Genomic DNA, 22,796 nt, shown 5'->3' with positions numbered 1-22,796 from the left:
TAGACACTACATTTTATTGATGATTAATAATGAAAGTTTTCTGATTGTGTGTGTGTGTGTGTGCATGCTTTTAAATCGTGGTGGAGATGAAGACATCTGGCTAGTCCCCACAAGAAAAAAAAAACTTATTTTACAAAAAAATGATACTTTTATTTATTAAAAAAAAAGCTGAAAGGTTTCCTTTTAGTTTCTAAGGTTAAGGTTAGATTTCGGTGTAGGTGTAGTGTTAATTAGCAATAATAACTATGTCAAAAAAGGGTCCTCACAAAGATATTAAGACGAAAGTGTGTGTGTGTGTGTGTGTGTGTGTGTGTGTGTGCGTGCGCGTTCATGTTTTTCAATCTTGGTGGGGCTCAAATGATCCCACAAGGATAAGAATGTCTGACAATTTTGATCTCATGAGAACATTTGGCTAGTCCCCACAAGGAATAACTGCTATTTTGCCAAAAAAAAAAAAAAAAAAAGAAAGAAAGATACTTTTAATTATAAAACTAAAAAAAAAAAAAAAGCCAAAAGGTTTCCTTTTAGTTTGTAAGGTTAAGGTTAGATTTAGGTGTTGGCATAGTGTTAATGAGCAATAATAACTATGTCAAAGGAGGGTCCTCACAAGGATATGAAGACAAACTTTGTGTGTGTGTGTGTGTGTGTGTGTGTGTGTGTGTGTGTGTGCTTTAAAAATGCTCGTGGTTGGTGTGGGACTCCTCAGGCTTGTTAAATGGGAGTGATGGGAGGTCGCCATATTGGATCCACTGTCTCACAGGCCGAGAGGAACAAACAGACCCCTGATTGGTCCTCAGTTTTCGGCTCTTCGTTATTGAGCTACATGTTGTTTTTAATGTAACCGTGTGTCCTGGTTAAACCGCTCTCGGTCTGGAGGACGCTATAGGAGGACCCAGGACGGCTGGGTGTGTTTTATCCCGGGTGGATAAGCTAGCTAAGCTAAGCTAAGCTAGTGGAATTTGAATGGATCCGAGGGTCGCCTGGATTCAGCCGGAACAGAAAGGACCTGCTAATGCGTTATGGATGCATGTGTGGGAAACGTCTCAGGGAATCCGGACTAACGCGGCGCACCATCACCGCCAGCAGCTGAGCGAGCTGTGTGTCACCGCTGGCTTCTGCGACGTGTGTAAAAATCAAGGGAAAGATGTGTGCAGTGAGTCTGGGTGTTCATCCAGCACCCACCATCACCACCACCACCATCCTCCTCCTCCTCCTCTTCCTCCTGCTTCTTCTTCTGCTTCTTCCTCATCATCATCTTCTTCTTCTCACCAGAGCAATGCAAACAGCACTAATGTCCGGAGCGCCTTCGCGACATTATCGATTAATAATAATAACAACGTTAGCGCCGCGACACCTCCTCTGAACGCAGCCGACATGGCTCCCACTGAGAAGGGCTCCCGGTCTCCCCCGGACCCGGGCACGGACAGCTCCTACCCGGATTCCTCTTCCGCCATAAGGGCTAACGAGACCAACAAAAACCGCTTGTGTTTCAGTTTCAGCGAACTGAACAACGTCAACCAAAATCACCTTCATAATCATTATCACCATCATCATCATCACCACCATCACCAACATTCGCGATATTTCCATCAGGAACAGCAGCCGTATTTCCAGCAGAACTGCATGAAGCGCTACCCGTTCAACCCGGGATTTAACAACCACAACAATCACCTCCACCATCACCCGGGACGGAGGAAAAATGAAAATAAAGCGAGCACATACGGGATAAATTATCTTCTCTCCAACTGGACTAACGGCAATCATGTCAGTCCCGTTACACTGTGGAAAACCAGGACGTACAGCCCCGGACTGAACGGGTGAGCGCGCTGGCTGAAATTGCCTTCACTTAACGTTTATCTGGTGCTGGTTTTAGTTTTTATTATGTTTTAAATTGTTATGTAAATTATTATTATGTCGTGGCACGAGCGTTGTTAGCTTTTCGCGTGAGCCGGTTCGGTCCGTCGCTTAGCAAAACCAGCTAGCTGTAATTTTACCTCTGCTTAAAGTCTAATGATATTTTAGTGTTTTGACGTTTTTTTTTCTTATCAAATGGATGTCAAATGACTCATTTAAAACACTTCATATGCTTAGAATGGTTGTTAAAACAAACAAACATACAAACAAACAAAAAAAGCTCAAATTATCAAGAAACTCTTGCTAGTAACGCTAACCCCTAGCTAACTGGCTAATTATTCACATAACGTTACTCTATATACAGTGTGTGATTATCTGTCTATCTATCTATCTATCTATCTACATATATAAATTTTTTTTAAAGTTCATTTAATTTTAAAGTACATGTAATTTGGACACTGGTTTGTGGTTAATAATTGTGACAGGTATTTGTAATATTTGTTATTTATAGTAAAATACTGAGGCAGGTCAAGCTGAAGTAAGTTGATTAAATGAAATATTTTCAAGTAGTAAAGTAAAGAGCACTCCTGATCCTGCTGCGGTGAATCTTGCAACAGAATGTAACCTCTAAAAACCAAAAAAAATCATATTTTTCCCTCAGTCTGCACTGTTTAGTGAGATGTGAGCTTGTGGATCATCTGACCATGTTTTCTCTTCTTCAGGCTCTTATTAGGTCTAATCTTAATCTAGTCCAGCTTGACATTATCCGGAGCAGATTACCAGAGCATGCTGTTAAACATGTAAAACTGCAGTCCATTTCAACCTATAAAACCTAAGCGCTATTTGGATTGGATTAGTTTTACATGAGGAGCTGGGGGAAATGTAATTATTACCAGAGTATCTCTAGGACTTTTAGTACGATGATTATGCACACATTGTGAAGAGCTTAATTATCACACACGAATTGGACATAACCATTACCAAACCACCAACAACATTACTTAAAAGACGTGTGTCCAGAAAACCTTTCCTGTCTGAATAGTACTACAGACTGATCTTCTGTAAGCACATACATTTACAGTCTTTGGGATTATTTCCTTATTTTTTCAGCTCACCATCTTATTTTCCATTTGCTCTTACCTACAAGGTTCACAGGATGGAAGTGTAACTGTGTGAAGTTGGCGTGATTTCAAATGAATGCAACTGGAATCTTGGAGTCTCTTCACATTCATGCAACCCAAATTTAACATCACTTGTGTATTAGGATTTAACCCCTCCTTAAGGCATGCACAGCTGGACCAGACGAGTAGCTTTTGGGAATGTTTAAATCCGAAATTTGAGCGCCATACAGCTGGAACGAGGAGATGGCAAAGGCCAGGGGTTTCCTCTTCGATCCATTTCCAGCATGATGTCCCTGAGGGGGGGGGAAAAAAAACAGGCTAGATCATAACTCATAAAATGAGCAGCATACTTTTTTATCATAGAGATTAGAGTGAACAGATGGATGAGACTTTTTTAAAAGAGCTTGATTAACAGCCTTTTAAGTCTTTCAACACTGAAGAACTTCTGGATAGTTCTATGCCAGATGACTGTGTCTATGCATTTTGGCCCATATTTTAATATAGTACCATATTTGTAATGTAATATAATTTCTTTCACTCTTAGTTCAACAGGGACCATCTGTCATGTGCAGCCATTTCAGCAGATGTGGTCAGTCAAACATTTAAAGTGCCAGTGAAGGTTGAGTGTAGGAGGTGTTTGCTGATTGTGTATTCTGCATTTTTTCTAAACTCTGAATTTTTTCATTCTTGCTGCAAATAGATGGCCTGCTAGACGGTCATTCTGAATAATCACAACCAGTGCTTGTTTATCTTGCTATTTCTTAAACACTGACAGAGATATTTGCATTTGTAATGTCTGTATGTTTAGGTGAAAAGTGCAGTGCTGTAATAATGGCTCTAATTTGGTAACTCATTAATGGCCTGATTCGTTCTCTTTCCTTTTGCTCAAGGCTTCATGAGGAGATTATAGACTTCTACAACTTCATGTCCCCTCGACCCGAAGAGGCCACCATGAGGCAAGAGGTAGTCGACCGAATCGAGTCAGTCATCAAGGAGCTGTGGCCAAGTGCTGACGTGAGTGAAACAACTGGTTCCTTTAAACTTACTGTATACATTTGCACGTTATAGCTTTGGCTGCTAGATATTTTCTTTTTCAATTATTCTGTTGAATGCTATTTTGACTATTGGACCTTTGTTAAGGCTGAGACTTGTTTCATGTGATGGGGCGTGCTGTTATAGGAAAATAGAGTGCAAAGCAGAGTGCACATCCTGAAGTGTTTTATTCCTCTTAAACCACAGCCATTTGACTACAATTTTTAATTTATTAATGAACGACACATCATACTTTTGTATCCGTTTATGGTTATGTTTATGGTTATGTTGTGGAATATCTGCGAAACAAGTTAATTCCTGTTTCTACTTGCGTATATTGCAGATGTAACTCATCATTCCCTCACTAGACTCTCTTTTTTTTTTCCTCTCATGAAGTTACTAAGACAAAAAAAAAAAAAAAAAGACAGAGAAACCAGAAAGCACAAACTCCTGGTGTAAAACTTACAGAACATTTTAAGGTGCTGACACTGGAGACTCCTTCCATAAATGTTAAACAAATGTCTCATTACAGAATATCTCACCAATATTATCAATAATTATATTTTTCTTTGTTAAATAGCAACACTTTTTTATTCTTTCTTGTTGTTCTTTTTTTCTTGGTTTTTTTTTTTTCTTTTCTTGTTGAGTGCTTTTGTCCAGACACTTGTTTACATTAATTCATCTAAAGGTTCTTAGAATGAAAATGCAGCTGTGAGAAAGCTAGCAGTCCGGACCAGTCGCCTTAAATTAGAGCTCTGAAACAGAGAACCATATTAGGATCTATCTATCTATCTATCTATCTATCTATCTATCTATCTATCTACTTATTTTTAAGCCAGACATTTTCATGCTGTCTCACCAGCCGTCTTGAGTTTGATCTATGTTCTCAGTTGGATGTCGCAAGCTCGTTCTTGTGGACTGAACATTAGATGAAAACCTTCTGGCTGCACCAGAACAGCTGCACTAGCTGGCAACAGGGTGCTTTTATATTAGGTCTGAAGCAGTTATAAGTAGTAAACGTCTTAGCCAGGGCGCACCTTTTAATCATTCATGCAGAATCCTAGACTTGGTCATGTTTTATTTTCCCAGTTTACATGTTTCGTGCTTTTTATGTTTTCATTTCTTCTGTCTGTTTGTGCAGGTTCAGATATTCGGCAGCTTTAGCACTGGACTCTACCTCCCAACCAGGTGAGTCAGTGCGTATGCTCAATCTTAATGTTCTCTCTCTCACTCTTGAAATCAATAAGACTAAATATGCAGCTTGTCATGTAACCAAGAAAGCACAAAATACTCTGTCCTGAAGAAACTTACTGTTACAATGCACTGACACTGGAGACTCCTTAAATATCAGTGGTGATTAAATAATCACCTCTATACAGAAAGTTTCACCATATCAATGATTCTATAGTCTTTTAATTAACAACTCTTTATAGTCAGTTTATTCTTAGCATTAATCAAATTTCAGGCTGCATTGGATGAGATTAAATGAGTGTCTGAAGTGTTATGGATTTTCTCCCAGTTCTCTGATGGATTTTTCTACTTTTGAGCATTACATTGGTGTATTTTTGATTGATTGTGGTTTTTATACACTTAAGAAAAGCCCTAAGCAATCACATTATCCTGGTATGTGAACTTGGATGGATCTGCTGATCTGCTGACATTTTGAATAGCAAGCGCTAACTTAGACCTTTTGTCTAGTATCTTGCTGCTGTAACATCTCTGAAAGGATTAATCTGGGTTTGTTGTTGTTGTGCATTGCGCAGTGACATTGACTTGGTGGTGTTTGGGAAATGGGACAGACCTCCCCTACAGCAGTTGGAACAGGCCCTCCGGAAGAATAACGTGGCCGAGCCATTCTCTATCAAAGTACTTGACAAAGCTACGGTGAGGGATGCGCACACACATGTCCACGACCACCATCAGGGTCACCCCTCATCGTTTTTAAAGGATGGAATTTCCCCTCACTGGTGATTTATAAATTCGTCATTTGATTTCTTTTAATAAAGGTACCAATTATCAAATTGACCGATCAGGAAACAGAGGTCAAAGTGGACATCAGTTTCAACGTGGAGACTGGAGTCAAAGCTGCCCGCTTCATCAAGGATTATGTGAAGGTAAAGTTATTTAAATGCATTTCCTCCTCAGATTGCCATCATTTTATTTTGCAAAGCATACAAGTACTAAATTCAAATCCATCATAAACCCGAGGTTCTTGATCAAAGGCACTAGTGGCTCTAAGGTGTTCAAAGTAAAATTTGCATATTCGTATTTGGCATTAAAATGTGATTTTCAGTGCCAGTCAGTAAAATTCTGAGTTGACTTTCTTTTCTTTTCTTTTTTTTTTTTGGTTGAAACTTTCACTGACCTGTTGGTTTAATGGTTTCCTACGTTACCCACAATGCCAGCTGACTACCTGCTGTTGAATGGTGCAGTGGGATTTAGTCTTTTCTTCATCTCTACCTAAACAGAGTGATGCAGTGGCACTTTAGTCTCTTCAGCTCTCCAGCTGTCCTAGTCTGTACACTCTACTCAAACAGATCAGCTTCCAAAAGTTCAACGTTCATGCTAATACCACTGTCAACTCCATAGTGCTCATCATATATTTAATGTGTGCTTAGATTGTCAAAATGTGTAATGTAGTGTTGGGCATGTAGCATCATGGTTTGGGTGAGGCAAGAGGAATGTAGCCTGTAGATTTTCTCATCTGTCATTACGGACACTAGGTTCTATTAAATACATGCTATAACCTCATTCCGTCACTTTTGGCATTCTTCATAACACTTGGCTTGCCTCTCGAGCAGTGTTAACAGGTAGGATATATTCAGTGGAGCCAGCATTTGAAGCATGAAACACGCTGACTGTTTGCTAGCATTTCCCAGTACTGAACCAATACCTGATGAAAAGTCTGAAAGTGAAATAAGTGTACATGACTGAGCTGTACGTTGTGCCTGTGAATGATTTTTCACTGTGCCGGTTTTCCGTTGTCACACCTCTTCCCGTCTGGAATCGGAGCCAGCACGTTCCTGCTGCTCTGAACAGATGGATCGGTCTCATGTGAAATAAGTCTCTTCTGCAGCGTGTGTGGGTTTCTGAAGCATCGTTTTTCTTCTCCTCCTTGACAGAAGTATACCGTGCTGCCTTACTTGATCTTCGTGCTGAAGCAGTTCCTCCTGCAGAGGGATCTGAACGAGGTCTTTACTGGAGGCATCAGCTCCTACAGCCTCATCCTGATGGTCATCAGTTTCCTGCAGGTCGGTACAACGGGTGTATAACAGTAATGTGGGGGGAATTAATTTATTAACAATCAAAATGTACTAAGGGTTTTGAGTCCTTTGTAATTTACTGAAAGTGGGGACTAACACATTGTTCTAGTCTAGATGTTCTAGTTCAGTAATGGTTCTTGGTTGGCAACAAGCAGCACTGCATTAGAAATGAACAGTATAGTGTGTCCTTTTGAAGTTGGGTGTGTGGTACTGCAGCATGATTTAAATGAGATAAAGTTTGTGGACACCTGACCATCACACCTTTTTTCAGCATCCCATTCCAGGTTTATTCCCCCTTTGCTGTTATAATAAGCTCCACTCTTCTGGGAAGGCTTTCCACTAGATTTTGGAGTGTGGCTGTGGGAATTTCTGATCATTCAGCTACAAGAGCATTAGTGAGGTCAGGCGCTGATGTTGGTGAGGAGGTCTGGGGTGCAGTCGATGTTCCAGTTCATCCCAAAGGTGTTCAGTGGGGTTGAGGTCAGGGCTCTGTGCAGGACACTCGAGTTCTTCCACTCTAACCTTAACACACCATGTCTTCATGGAGCTTGCTTTGTGCACGGGGGCATTGTCATGCTGGAACAGGTTTAGGCCTCTTAGTTCCAGTGAAATTGTAATGCTACAGTATACAAAGACATTTTAGACCATTTCTGTGCTTCAGGCTTTGTGGCAACATTTTGAGGAAGAACCACATATGGTGTGATGGTCAGGTGTCCACAAACTTTTGGCCATATAGTGTAGAACATTCTTGAATAATAATAACATTTTGCATTTGTTTTTGATGGTTATTTTCTCTGTTCATGCGCAACACAGGGTCGCAAATTCAGTGATGTGTTGTCCCATCAACAACCTCTCATTAAATGTGTATAGAGACATTATGCAGAAGAATAAAGCTTGGAAGGAAGTAGTAGAGAGTGTTGGTGCCTCTGGTGTGTGTATGTAGCTATTACAGTTAGCTTGCTTACTAATCTGCCGAAATAGCTAGCATGAAGCAACCAAAGGGTAGCATGTAACATGTAAATCAAACAACCAGTTTTTGCAGTGATTAGTGCTTTATTTAATTTGTGTCTCACTAGTTAGGTTTAGAAGCTACTACCCTTTCTCATCAGACAATAAAAAATACTGGATACCCACAATAGATAAACTACCAGCGACATGAGCCACTTGCTAGTGTGGATGTAGGGTTAAAAAGCAGTTTATGGTAGTAGACTCGGACGTATAGACCTCACTGTAGCTTTTTGCTTTGGACTGCATGCTGGGCAGAGTAGGCTGTATGTGAGAAGTGGCTTTATGTTCTTCACTGATCAGTCAGCTCGTTCTTGTGTCGTAGCTCCACCCCCGAATCGACGCCAGAACTCCCAACACGAACCTTGGTGTTCTGCTCATCGAGTTCTTCGAGCTGTACGGCCGCCATTTTAACTACCTGAAAACAGGCATCAGGATAAAGAACGGCGGTGCCTACATGGCCAAAGAGGACATCATGAAAGCCATGAGCAACGGCTACAGGCCGTCCATGCTCTGCATCGAGGACCCTCTTCTTCCAGGTGCTAATTTTAAACTCTTCTGTGCTCCACATTTCCATTACATCACATCAAGCATTTATACCATTTTCCCAAGAGTATAATGATAGTTTATGCTAGGCAAAGAGAGGGATGTGTCCAAGTTAATGATAATGTAACCTGCTCCAACTAGTGCATTTTATTCTTAAAATATACCATGCCAGATGGTGTACAACACACACACACACACACACACCATGCTATGTAATAGCGATGTTTTGCATCATTGATCCTGTCCTTGTTTTGCATATGTAGAGTTTTGTTAATTTAATAGTTTTAAGCAAAAAAAAGAAAACATACATGAGCAGAAAGTCAAGCTGATAATCAGGAACACTATAAACTCTCATAATGAGAGATTTTTAACATAATCTATTACATGTTTTTCTTGTGTTGGTGAATACCTTCCCACCTTGTGTATCTCTGGGTTTTTATAGATTTTTATAGAAGCTTACTCACTTCAGTTTGTTTCTGTGTAGTGCTTGTAACAATAGCCATTAGCAACAGTAGTGTGGAAAAACTCCATGAGATGAAAGGAGAGTGTAGAAGAGTGTTTAAAATGTTCAATAAGAGCAGATAGTGAATAATAATAGAGTCCTGGGATGAGCACAAGATGGTTTTTATGATTATAGCAGTACATATATTTACAATGGATTAACTGATTACTAGTCATGATTGCAGCATCTATAACAGTTTTTTTCTTTCTGCTTCAGGTAATGATGTAGGCAGGAGCTCATACGGAGCCATGCAGGTGAAACATGTGTTTGACTATGCCTACATCGTCCTCAGCCATGCAGTGTCGCCTCTCGCAAATTCCTACCCCAACAAGGACAGCGACAGGTAACGCAAACCCTATCACGCTCCTCTTTTAGCACTCGCCTTCCCGGTTTAAACATGAAGGCCATAAGGGTACATGCTGAAAAGCCAAATGATGAATAATGTGTTAAGCATCATGTTAAGATAATAACAACTCCCACCTTGTTTCAGTGTTTTTGTAATCAGTCTCCTTTTCGCTGTTTTGCCACAGCACTTTGGGACGCATCATTAAAGTCACCCAGGAAGTGATCGACTACAGGGAGTGGATCGTTAACAAGTGGGGAAGCAAGCAAACCGAGAGGAATAACGGTAAGATTTAAAAGAGAGGAGAATAAAGGACACTTTGTCTCATCTCAGGAGGAGAAAAGGTTCAGGTTGATGGTGAGTCTGAGTGAGAGACTTTGGTATCGCCCAGCAGCAGGTTCATTAAAATGCTGATCAGGGCAGCAAATCTAATTGGAGCTCTGCAGCATGTCAGCTGTCTGTGATGGCGGGGTGGAGGAGTGCGTATCGCTCACTCAGCAGTACATCCACTAGCCAGTCCCTTGACTACTCCTTAATGAGCGTAAATATGACAGACAGGTTTTATTAGGTTGAAATCTGAGATGTGTGAGGATATGTGTGACCTCTGGGACAGCAGCCATGGGAAACGTTAAGACTCCCAGAATTTGCACGAATTATTTAGTATGCTAATCTGTTCATGGAGGTGAACATCCATCTTCTTTATGCCTATTTGAGCTGAAATATGTTCATAAGTAGTGTATACAAAAATTCATCTTACATATGGAGTATATTATATAAAATACATCTATAGTGAAAGGGAAATGTATACATTCCCCTAACCTATTGGATTTTTCCTCCTGATTATCTATCATAATTGTAAGTAAATGATTTGTGTACTCTGTTTCTATACTTTGCCAATCGTTGAAGAAAAGTAAAAAGAAAACTGTAATTAGCATTCCAGAAAAAAATATAGCAGATATAATAATTTTATCTGTTGAATTCTTAATTCTGATTTGTCAAAAGATTAATTGATTAATCTTCAATAATGTCGGCTCTGACAGTAGCTACAGCTGCAAATCACAGCTTAATATTAATGCACTCATTCTAATACGTTATCGTTTCTATAGTAACAGCTTGTGTTGAGACTTGCCAGATGCTCCATATAAACAGATTTTAAAAAGCATGTTAGCATTTTTGGAAGGAGTCTCCACTGTCAGCACTTTGTGACAATCAGAGGTAAAATTGTAACTTCTTAAACGGGAAAGTCTGCACTTTGAGGTTTCTGGGGGAACATGACATGACGGTTTGTAGCTGTTATAAGTGATAACAGGAACTTATTTTGCGGATGTTACACAACATTAAAAACACAACAGACAAAAAATACATGTCATTGTTTAATAGCTAAAAATGTAAACGTTGGCAAATTGATGTGGTGTCTGTGGTGTAAAGGAATATAACATTCCACTGTTGGGCCTCATTACACCTCCCTATCATTGATTATGTTCCTGTAACAGCTTTAAAACATCACTTTTAAGGATAAAGCCCATTTCTCATTGTAACATTTGTGTGTTTTCACACAGGTCCTGCTCATAAAGACTCGGTGGAGCAGGCAGACTCGAGCGCTTTGCTCAGTGTTGGAGTGGAGGAGCAGCAGCAACTCCAGAGGGACTCTGTGTCTCCTAACAGCGCTGACTCTCCCATGTCTCTGTCCAGCCCTAAGCAGCACTCATCAGCTTCCTCTCTGTCAGGCAGCGACATCGTAAGCGTTACACTCCTCTTCTGCTCAATCGCCCGTTCACACCTTCACGCATCAGTGCTTCTTATACCCACTTCATTGTCCTTCCCAAACCTTTTCATGATTAAGTCATGGTTTTCATCTTTACATGAAAATCTCCTTTCAATGTTGGACGATTTAGTCATATTAATTCATTTTAATCTATTCTAATCTGACTGAAAAACGCAGACGGGTTTAATAAACAATTTCAAACTGATTGTTTATTAGCCAGAAAAGTGTGAAATGTCCGTGATGTAAAACGCAGCCTGTTTGATCAAAAAATAATACTTTTTCAAAATTCTGACTTCCTCATATTACAGCCTTTATTTTTTTATTATTATTTTATTTATTTATTTTATTTATCTGTATAATCGCTGAATCTTTGTGTTTTGTGAGTAACACTGACAGAGTTAACACTGCCTGCCCTCTCTGTTTGTCTCTCTTTGCTGTCTTTGTGTGCGCGCTTTGTGAAGGACTCGGACTGCACGCCGTGTGCAGCTCCAGCAGTGCCCTCCTACCCTCTGCAGACGCTGGCACTGGGCACGCTGCCCGCTGAGCTGCAGATGGGCACGAGCAAGGCCAACCTCACCATGCCACTCACAATGCCTGCTGCCAACCAGGTGAGCAGAAACAGACAACAGGGCAACGCCTCCCTCTGAGTCAGCTTTTTGTATATAGGGAGAAAAACCACATTAGTCATGCTTCCAAAAATGAGCGACGTTGAAATGACGTCTGGCACTTTTCTGATTACCAGCAAAAGTAAAGAACCATTTAATTTAAAATCACTGTAAGATTGTGCTGAATTGCTTTGTACATATAACTCTGTTGTAAACCATGATTTCACTAACACCCTCTCTGATGTCTCTTCCTTAGACGAGAGTTTCAATGCCCGGGAGTCTTCCTCTCCACATTTTACCTGGCAGACAGGTGTGTGTGTTTCCCTGAAGCACCCAAGATTTTTTCACACAAAGAAAAAACACAAAACTCAAACACACACAGTTAAGAATGTTAACATAAATATTAAATATAATAAACAAGCACCTTGGATGGAATCCAGGCAAATTGTAAAATGAGTAGGGATGTGTGATTGTGTTCACATTTCAGATAAAATATCTAGTGAAGGTCTTGAAGGAAGAGATGAAGACTTTTTTTTTTCCCCCTTAGTCCCCCTCCCTCCAGTTTTTGTACACACACAAGGTTTGATTATGCAAGGAGATCTGGTGTTGCTTACCGATTATGAACGTTTCACTCACCATAGATTAGCTGCATGTCTGTAGTTTATTTTTCCACATGCACTTTTGTGAAAACTTATCTCAGTTTAGCACAGTAGGACCAGCCCAGTCATCTGTCTCCATGCGAGCTTGTTGCGTTAGACTATTGTCGTGGTAAATGGATAAATGAATCCATGCTATGGAAACGAAAAAGAATACAACCTCCAACCTGAGACGCTTCTTGCGCAGTCTCTTACAGCACTTTTATCTCAGTAGTTAAGCTTAAAAAGGTAAGCAGCAAATGGGTTCAAATTTCAGTTTGACTGAACTTTAATTACAGCTGCAATGTGTAAAATTCTCTCTAAGAAAGCTGTGCTTTTGTTGCTCTTCATCTGTGTGCATCCAGATAACTATGTGGCAGTAAGATAAGGAGACATTTAACATGTTGTAAGTAACTCATCGTCTCACAGCTTTGATGTGAAATTAAACGTGGCAGCCTGGTGAAAACCCTTCACATGTTGAAATCCTGAACATTTCAAGTCCTGACAATGTCAAATATGTTTCTTTTTTTGCATGTATCCCAACCACAAGTACAGTTCTAGCGTTTTAAAATCTGGTTACCCCCAAAAGTGAAACGGAAGAAATTTGCATTTAAAGGTTTCATTACGACTGCAGCATAGGAGCATCATGGACAGTTTGACAGCTGAAATGGTTAGGATTGTTTGTCTCACTATGTCATGTAGATACAACAACTTGATCAAAGCGTAACGTTCACAGTGTGAGCAAATCTCACTTAGCTAACAAGGTTTTAGACATCTTCTGACACTCAGTTGAATATGTTAAACTGGCTCCTTACCTAGCTTTCCAGGAAGATAGCCAAGACAAGTTTAAAATAAATAAAATCTTTTCCACATTATTTTGGTTAAATATATTTATGGTTTCTTGAAGCATATTATAGGCAGGAAAGCCTATTTTTGGCCAAAACCCAATTTTTGTGTCAGTTTGCCTTTTTTTTCCACCCACAGTGACATCCAGTTGCATTTACCTAGACTTTTACACACATTAATTTGGAGTGTGATAGTGCATGCCAAATCGAGCACATTTACAGTGTCACTCGGTGTGCTTTTATACCAGCCAGCACGCTGCGCATCCACACTGATCAAGGCAAACTATTTTGTGCCATGCATGTAATTTGTGTGGGTGGCAGATTGAATAGTCAAATATTATTTGAATAATAAAAAATTTCCCACCCTGCCGTTTTTCTTGTATATACCTCAGTATGTAGAGCATAAGCTCTTCTGATTGTCACCTATATTCTAACAGGTAGCAGTTAAAATTTGTTGTCATATACCGTGTCAGGATGCACAAATCTGATACTGTGCAAGTCTAGGTTCCAGTAGGTTCCAGATATAGATGGTACAATACCACTTTCTTTCCTGATGCTCAAAGTTCAAACTCTCACACAAAAATCACTTACTTTTGTAAATATAATAAAGGTTAAATATAATAAAATCAATCCTAACAAAAGAAAAACCAGTCTAGTCTCTTTATATGTAAACATTTCCAGTTCCAAAAATACATTTCTTTTCCAAATCCAATTCTAGACTTTGTCATTTGATACAGGATTCAATAGCTGATGTTTTGTCCGATATCCGATCCATCATTTTCTGCTGGTATTGGCCCGATACTGATATTGGGTATTGGATCAGTGCCATCTCTAGTTCCAATTATAGGCATACAAGATGCTGTTACTGACTTTAGCACAATTTGTAGTTGTACACTTTGTAAACATGAATTTATTCGTGTTGGTTCACAATTTATCAATCAGGTCAGTAAAAGTACTGATAAAAGTTATACAACTATTCAAACTCTTTCTCTCTCTGCCCTGTCTCCTGTGTGTAAACAGCAGGCTGGTCCCAAGAGCTTCCACAACCCGACTTTACCACACGGCCACATGCAGTACAACCGCAACACGTGGCGCCATAAGAAAAGGGACAGTCTACCAGCCAGCGTCAGTAGATAAACACAGCATACTCCTCCTCCCTACCTCCACCACCTCCTTCATCTCCCTCCCCCCTGCTCCTCCCGCTCCTCCTCTTCCTCCTCTTGTCATAAAACGATGAAAACTCGACGAGGCCTCCTGCTGGTGGGGCGCAAGCCGAGAGACCAGCAGTTTCTGCCGCAGCTCCTCACTCAGTAGCTGCGCTAACGGTGGTGCTACCTTTACTCTCCCACTCCATCCGTGCACGTGTGTGAATTTCAGAAACTCGACCCCTGAGGATGCCTCAGATCTGTTTGATGATCTACACCATGACTTCTGCTCACAATGGAAACGTTTTTGTTATTGTTGCTTTTCCTGTGCATGACTTCCCTTTTCACTTGAGGGTTTTTTTTTTTTTCCTAATGGGACACCATACACAGACGCTAGATTCAGCAGCTTATCAGTATCATAATAACAGGGGTAAGGAATTGTGTTTGTGTATTTTTTTTTCACCGTGTGTGTGCAAGCAATCACAAATGTTTGAGTGGATGACACAGAGTGGGTTATTTGTGCAATAACTTCTTATTTTCTCTTTTGTTCACTTTAGATGAGAACTATTATTTAATTATGCATCCAGATGTTTTTTTTTTTTAATCGCTTTTATTTTTTATAGAGTTTTTAATTTCTGTAAAATTACACACTTGCCCATATTCGGATTCACAAACTCTCTAGACATTAAGCTTTATTTGAGTAATTTAGGAGGCGATGAATCCGTCATCGCCTCACGCCTGACCCTTACCACTGAGTGGGACGGGGCGCTGCACTCAGATGAGCCGTGTGCGTGTGTGCGCGTGTGTGTGTTGAAGAATTATTTTAACAGTCTGTCTGTAGGTGGCACCATTTCCTCATTTGTTTCCAGATTTTCTCAGCGCTCTCGACTCGTGTGTGTGTGTGTGTGTGTGTGTGTGTAGATGAGAGTGAATGGGTGTATATCCTCGAACATGGGTCTGTCTTAGCCGTAGCTCCGTTTACATTAGAGCTACGCTGCATGACAGCCAAAGAAGCCTATATTCCAGCACTCGGACCTCCATGTTAGGCTGTGCGTGTGTGTGTGCGAGTGTGTGTTTCCCTTTTAGATTGCTCTAGGTGTAAGTAATTATGGGAGCCTGAGAAGCTGAAATGAACATGCAGCTGAGAGACGGGCCAAAGCGCCCATGTTGGACTCCCTGAGCACTTGGTTGGCACCCAAATCAAACGAAAAGGGACAAGAAAGGGAACTTACTCTGATTCCTTTCTGGAATCTTTATGTGCATTTCCAGGTACTTGTAATATTTTATTGCCTTGTCAGGTTTTTTTTTTTTGTTGTTGTTTTGTTTTTTTCCCTGTACTGTATAATATTTCTTGTCTGTATATAGCACACTAAACTGTATTGCTGTTACTTTGGAGTGTTACAGGCATACAGGTTATTGTAACTATGCAAATGGAGCTTTGAATCCTTCTTCGTTTGACAACCACATCTTGAAGCCAGAGAGGAAAGACGAGAAAGAGTCTGAGTAAAACCAGGGCACTTCAGATTAGCAGGCTAACCAAGGTACATGTGAACAGTTTGTGTATGCAAGAAAAATATTTAAAAAATGAGAAAAAAAAAATGTCTGACTGCTGCTGTCGTAAAGTGTTTTGGCAGCAGTTGCAATCTTTCCTGTGTCTCTTTCTCTCTCTCTCTATCTTTTTTTTTTTTTTTTTTTTGGATTATATCAGTGCAGGTATGAAGCGACAGAATGCCACTGATATGGATCCTTTGTATAAAATAACCTGCTGTCACGAACCTGTTTCTGAAGTGCGCAGTGAGGTCGTAGCCATCTCAGAGACGTTACACACACCTTTCAGCTGTAAGAGTGAACTCCTTGATGTAATAGGGGGCAAATATGATCATAATAGCAGTATCTGCTTTTAGGTAGAACCAGCATCTTTGGGGGGCAAAAAACTCTGCTCATAATTAAGCGTGTGTTATTATTATTATTATTATTATTATTATTATTATTATCATTATTATCATTATTATTATTATTAATGAGCAAGTGAAAATGCAGACTTTGTGAAGAAACATGACTAGTGTGTGTGTATGTGTGTGTGTGTGTTCATCTCTATGGCTTGGACCTTGATCAACACAGACTTCCACTACAGTACTGAGTGCAAAACTCCCTAACAGATGTGAGCAATTTTAAGCAATTTTCTGTATGACCAAAAGCGCCCCTGAATTTAATAGAGAAAGCCCTAAAAGTGGCACACCTAGCATTCAAGAGGTCAATTAAAGGATTTTTTTTTTTTTTTTTTTTTTTTGCTGTTTCACCTTAATATTTTTATGTACTTTATTTTCTATTTTATTTTTTAAATAAAACTCTTAAAACCACCTACATGTGGTATTGCAATTATTGATCAGTTGCCATATCGAGGTGTGTGTGTGTGTTTTTAAATCATCATCAGCAGTCCATTTGTGCTCTGCCACTAGACGGCACCCTCACTCCGTCATTCACTCTTGTTCTCTCACTCTTTCATGCTGTCTGACTATCTCTCTAAAACATTAACCAGGATTTAAAGCTTTTTGTTCAGTGCATTACCTTGAGGAAAGACATGTCTTTTAAATTGAGCCATCTCTTTTTTTCTTCTTTTTTTTTTTTTTTTTTTTTTTTTGTACATGTTTAAAAAAAATTGTGATGCTTCTCAAAATTTGTGTAATGTTCACTATATGCAATAACACATTGGAAAATGAAGGCCAATTTTATGTTCCTTAGTCCTTTATTTAAATTGGCATGTGAAGGGAGTAACTTTGACATTTAGTCTAAAATCGTTTGTATTGTTGTATATACAATGGACATAAAAAGTCTACATCCTGCTGTTAAAATTGCAGGTTTTTATGATGAAACCAAGAAAATCCTGTTGGATCTTTTTCCACCTTTTAATATGACATAGCAACCAAGAAATGTGACAAAATGTGTTCTGAGACCAAGGTAGAACTTTTGGGGCAAAATTCTAAAAGACATGTTTGGCACCACAACAAGACAGAACCCAAAGAACACCATACCCACCGTGAAGCATGGTGGTGGCAGCATCATGCTGTATGGTTGCTTCTCTTTACCTGGGACTGGGGCTCTTGTCAAGATAGAGGGAATCATGAATAGCTCCTATAGGCCTCTGTTAGACTTCCCAGCATGATAACAATGGCTTCAGAAAAATGGCTAAATCCTATCAAAAACCTGTGGGATGACTTGAACAGGGCTGTGCACAGGAGCATCTGGAGCATGCTACAAGGAAGAGTGGAATAAAAATGCCAGATCAAGATGTGTTAAGTTGGTAGACTCTCACCCAAAAAGACTGAGTACTGTATTATGCGCAAAAGGTGCTTTAACATAGTATTAGTTAAAGGGGTGTGCACACTTATGCAACCAGGTTATTGTAAGTTATTTTTCATTTTCTTGTTTTCCCTAAAACATTTCTGTTTATTTTGAACTTGAATTTTGTTAGTTACTAAATCACATTAAAGGTGAAAAAAGATCTGATATGATTTATCTTTGTTTAATTTTTTATATCACAAAAACCTGCCATTTTAACAGGGGTGTGTAAACTTTTTTATATATAATATATTAACGTTAAATGCTTAAATGTTTGTTTTTCTGGTCACAGTTACCCTTTTTAGTGTGAAAGGAGCCCTCCACCATAATGAGATTAACACAAAGGCCTATGAGCTGGCAGGAGAAGGTCAGGTTGCAGATGAGTAAGGATGAAGGAAGTTCTTCACTGCCGTATTAACGAGAGTCACAGAGCAAATGATATCAACAATAGGATTAGTGGAATAAGACAAGGGAGAGAAGAGGTCTACTAAAATCCCTCGGAGCACCACTAGAGGAAATGAACTCCAGGAGACCTAAAGGTGAACAGGTACTAAGCAATATTGAAGTGGGATTATATTTTGCATTTATATGTTGATTATTATGCAGCCGTAGATGTGAACAGCAGAAAAGGACAGTTGATTTTACACCAAAGTTAGGCTCATGCTGAGGTACGCATGTTGTTAAAAAAAAAAAATTACATAAAGTCATCACAATTTTAAAGTAAATGACGAACAGGCAGGTTTCATCTGCTACTCAAATAGTACATTTTCCATTTCCTTAATACTGGTTTGTTGTTTCTATGGTAAAATTCAGAAACCACTGAATATATAGAAAGTAGCTATTTATTTATAATTAAGAGACCTAGACTGTCAGTGGTTCTATGAAGCAGGGTTCTCAGAAAGAATTCTTAAGGACATCTGCCAATGATCATAGCAGATTTAGTTTATAAATAATCTAACATTTCAAATATTATGAACATTATATAGTGCAAATAGAAGTGGACCGAGCACTCAGCCTTGTGGGACACCAGTGAAAAGACTGCATGAAGTAGATGAGTTTTCCCTCCATATCACCTGATATAACTGTCCCTCAAGATAAGAAACCACTGCCATGCTCTACCACTAATTCCAAGCCCCAAGAGGATGGAATGACCATTTCAAAAGGTCAGTTGTTTAGTTGAACTATCGGAACGAAGCTTCATGTGAAGTGCACCACTGAAGCCAGACTGGTTAGGATCCTGGAGGTCATTCCAGGTGAGAAGGAGAGACGACTACTTGTATGCCAGGGATGTAACCGAATACAAACACATAATTTGCAATGAACAGGTAATGTTATAAACAGATACAAATACAGATACTGCCCATCTGTCTCAACGTTCGGTGTGCTGTGTGTTCTGAGTTGATTTCTGCTCGCCACGGTTGTAAAGAGTGCTTATTTGAGTTACCGTAACCTTCCTGTCAGCTCGATCCAATCTGCCCATTCTCCTCTGACGTCTCTCATCAACAAGACGTTTCCACACACAGAACTGCTGCTCACTGGATGTTTTTTGTTTTTCACACCATTCTGTGTAAACTCTAGAAAGTTGTGTGTGAATCCCAGGAGTTCAGCAGTTTCTGAAATACACAAACCAGCCCATCTGGCACCAACAAACATCCCAAAGTCACTATGTTTGATGGCTCTTGACCTGTATGTGTATGATTTTATGCACTGCATTGTTGCCATGTGATTGGCTGATGGGATAACTGCATGAAAGAGCAGGTGTAATGAGTGTAAGTTTAGCCTTCATGGAGCATGATCAGAAGAATGACTTCAGTTCTGCAATACTGAGAGACCAAGACAAGCGAGAAGTTTTCAGATTTTATTGTTAAAGGGAAATGAATTTATTAGCTTTGTGCAGTCTGCAGATATCTTGGCGCTGGCATTAAACAGAGCTCTGTGACAGTGCAGGCAGAGAGAAACCTGCTGTAAGGAAAGCAGGCATCTTATTTAGCTTAATTAATACTTCCTCTCTGTGCACAAGTGCTTGATTTATGCTTTTTTTCACTGAGCATGTGTTACTAATAATTTTATGCATCAGTCCACACACAAACACACACACACAGAGTGTGGGTGAAATTATGGTATTGATTTTCGATGATGATTAACAGGTACCTTTACTAGCCCATTATTTGCAGTCATTCCACATCCACTCACTTAATTACAGAGACAATAGCTTGTAGAGGTGTGTGACAAGTAGCTTTTATTGTGTCTAACAACGAGTATGCAAAACATGCCACCATTTATAACTGCACTGTGTATGGTTTAAGTAAGGAATTAAAAGCAACCAGATGTGCTGTTATATGAAAATAATCATTTACAGTGATGAGTTACTGTTACCACTCTGAAGTTTATTATTTTCATAGAACTGCACATCCCGAAGTGTTTATTATCTCTTTATAGCTACATCTGATGTTGTGGAACAGCCACAGTTCTTGTTATCACTTAGTTACAACAGCTATCTTTTTTTTCTCTCTTGTTAATAAGTTAATAAGACCAAAAAAAAAAAGGTTTCTCATTTTATCTTGAAAAATGAAAGCGAGCAGTGCTCCGTCCTGAAGACTTTCCTGTGGCAGAAGACTTATTGATTGTTACAAAGCACTGACACTGGAGACTCCTTCCATGAATGTTAACTAAATACGTCCTTCCATTAAACTCCATATCAACAATTCTACATTTGCTTTGTTCAATAATAATGTTTTAATTTGTTTGTTAATAGTCATACATTACGTGAAGCATCTGTAATACAAGTCCCTGTGAATGAGCTGTTACTATAGAAACGTTACCATATTATAAAGAGCGTTGTTATTATAAACCTTCAATATGCACAGCGGTCAGAACTACTGTTGTAGAAAGTGAACTTGTCTGCATTTTGTCTAAACCTTCTAGAACAGAGATCATTGTTATGATTGAGCTAGTGCTGTGAACAATTTAACATTTTCTGTAACAGTTTAAACGATATTATCATGCTTTTGGGAAGAGCGAATTGAGCATAGATGTGCTGTAGAGATAGCAGTGTGACAGTTTCAAGAGACTCACCACTAGAAATTATTCAAAAACATTTCTCACAGTAACTTCTGATTAAAGAGGACTCTTTCGTCTCAGATGAGAGTCTTTTTGCTCCTCCTTACACGTGCATACACGTGTGATTGGTAGGAAAGTCGGCAGAGCAAAATTCTAAAAGTAAATTCATAATTTATTATTTTTCCCTTTCCTTCAGCTCAGTATTAGAAGCGGTGCTGTGACTCATGTAACTCACTAAATTATTTAAAACAGGTTTCATCAATATAGGAATAATTTAAGATGCAGTGACGTGGAATTTAGTAAAAAACTCAACTTGTAGCAAATGTGAAGGTCCTTATCGCAACTCATTTGTTTACCTGAAGTCATCACTTGTTCAGGCTTAGTGCTGACAAAACTTGGGTCATGCGTGGTTGCATTAATGCACAATTTGCGGAAAGTACAAAGTGCAATCACACAGCAGGAGGGAGGATCAGCTTTTCCTAATGTTAGTTCACGAAGCCTGCTCATTTTCCTCGGCTAATTTCCTGCTCATGCATCTCCGACTTATTACAGTGTGCATATACACGCAATCACAGAGTAATGTCTTTGTTTCAGTTTGTTTTGCTTTCCGTCACACCCGTGCTTTTTTCAGCAGGTGTTTTTATGTCCTCTATCCCCATGTGGGCAGAATTGGAAGGGAAAAAAGAGAATAAACAATCAGGAATGCTTGTCAGTGTTTTAAAACACATAAATTAGAATAAATTAATATAAAACAGTTGTGAAATTAACTTGTGTTCTGTGTATAAACAGGAGAGCACAGTGAGTTTTCCTACAGGGTTCATATGGTGAAAATGTTCCAGCACTTTCAAGGTGAATAATCAGACTTTTCCCAAAAGTCAATCTACAGTGTCACATGACTCCAGAAAGGTAAAGCAGCAGATACAGTTTTAACTGGAAGGAAGGAGCTGAATAGTATATAATTCTTATTAGTTAAGGCCAGTTTGTAATTTACAGTACATTTAATTGCAATCCTCGAAAGTACTACAATGCCTCTGGATACTGTTTGGTACAATTTATTAATGTCAAGGTTTTAATTTCTTTCTTGCAAGACTCAGTTTGTTTATGGAAAGCATTTTCGGTTGTTGTTGTAACCACCACATCCTGTAAGGTTCGTTTTCCACCCAATTTTAGTGAACCTGATGGTTAGCAGTAATGGTGTAATATTAGCAAGCATTTGATTCTTGAAGAAGGTACAATATGCCATGCGCACAGGGCTAATTGCTAACATCTAACTGCATCGAGAGATGTTAATATAACATAATATACACAATACACAATACACAACGTTGTTGTTGTTGTTCCTCTTTCGGCTGCTCCCGTTAGGGGTTGCCACAGCGGATCATTGGTCCGTGTATTTGATTTGGCACGTTTTTATACTGGATGCCCTTCCTGACACAACCCTCCCCAGTTTTATCCAGGCTTAGGACTGGCACTGAGAGCGCACTGTTACACGCAACCCCAGTGGCTGGGGTTGGTTCTCTGGCTGGGAATCGAACCCACCCCACAGCGTTGAGAGTACCGTGGCCTAACCACTAGTCCTCCAGGGACATGAGCTCCATAATACACAATACAGGTTGCAAAATCATGAAAATATGAAATGTGCCTTTCCAATCTTGAAAACACAACTTCAAGAATTTTAAAGAGCATCTGTGCAAATTGTGTAAGCAGAGATAATGAGAATATGACTCTCATTTGGG

The 22,796-nt window shown here is 39.4% G+C and overlaps 1 protein-coding gene across 4 annotated transcripts; it reads left to right on the top strand.

Annotated features, from left to right (window-relative positions):
- Positions 1–686: 686 nt before the first annotated feature.
- tent4a (terminal nucleotidyltransferase 4A) lies at positions 687–17,262 on the top strand. 4 transcript variants are annotated; one of them, XR_008301268.1, is made up of 14 exons: positions 687–1,817; positions 3,866–3,989; positions 5,149–5,195; positions 5,771–5,891; positions 6,014–6,121; positions 7,130–7,258; positions 8,601–8,814; positions 9,540–9,666; positions 9,854–9,951; positions 11,226–11,404; positions 11,893–12,039; positions 12,293–12,346; positions 14,537–15,930; positions 16,066–17,262. XR_008301268.1 is itself a non-coding variant. In XM_053231476.1 (13 exons), the coding sequence occupies exons 1-13, from the start codon at positions 964–966 to the stop codon at positions 14,651–14,653; spliced, it is 2,316 nt and encodes a 771-aa protein (XP_053087451.1). In that variant the 5' UTR covers positions 687–963; the 3' UTR covers positions 14,654–16,064. The 4 variants fall into 4 exon arrangements, 2 of the variants coding, with proteins under 2 accessions (XP_053087451.1, XP_053087450.1); XR_008301267.1 differs by having other exon boundaries at positions 16,058–17,262; XM_053231476.1 differs by lacking the exon at positions 16,066–17,262 and having other exon boundaries at positions 14,540–16,064.
- Positions 17,263–22,796: the final 5,534 nt, after the last annotated feature.

This window comes from Pangasianodon hypophthalmus, chromosome 29, assembly GCF_027358585.1.
Source record: "Pangasianodon hypophthalmus isolate fPanHyp1 chromosome 29, fPanHyp1.pri, whole genome shotgun sequence".
NCBI lineage: Eukaryota > Metazoa > Chordata > Actinopteri > Siluriformes > Pangasiidae > Pangasianodon > Pangasianodon hypophthalmus.
The sequence above is the reverse complement of the archived record's forward strand: the minus strand, read 5'-3'. Positions and strand labels throughout refer to the sequence as shown.

What these genes read in the sequence shown, in the direction of transcription:
- tent4a (XM_053231475.1), top strand. Translation starts at nt 964, where the DNA reads ATGGATCCGAGGGTCGCCTGGATTCAGCCGGAACAGAAAGGACCTGCT. An exon ending in TACAGCCCCGGACTGAACGG is followed by an intron (nt 1,818 to 3,865) that starts GTGAGCGCGCTG and finishes CTTTTGCTCAAG; the next exon opens with GCTTCATGAGGAGATTATAG. An exon ending in AAGTACTTGACAAAGCTACG is followed by an intron (nt 5,892 to 6,013) that starts GTGAGGGATGCG and finishes CTTTTAATAAAG; the next exon opens with GTACCAATTATCAAATTGAC.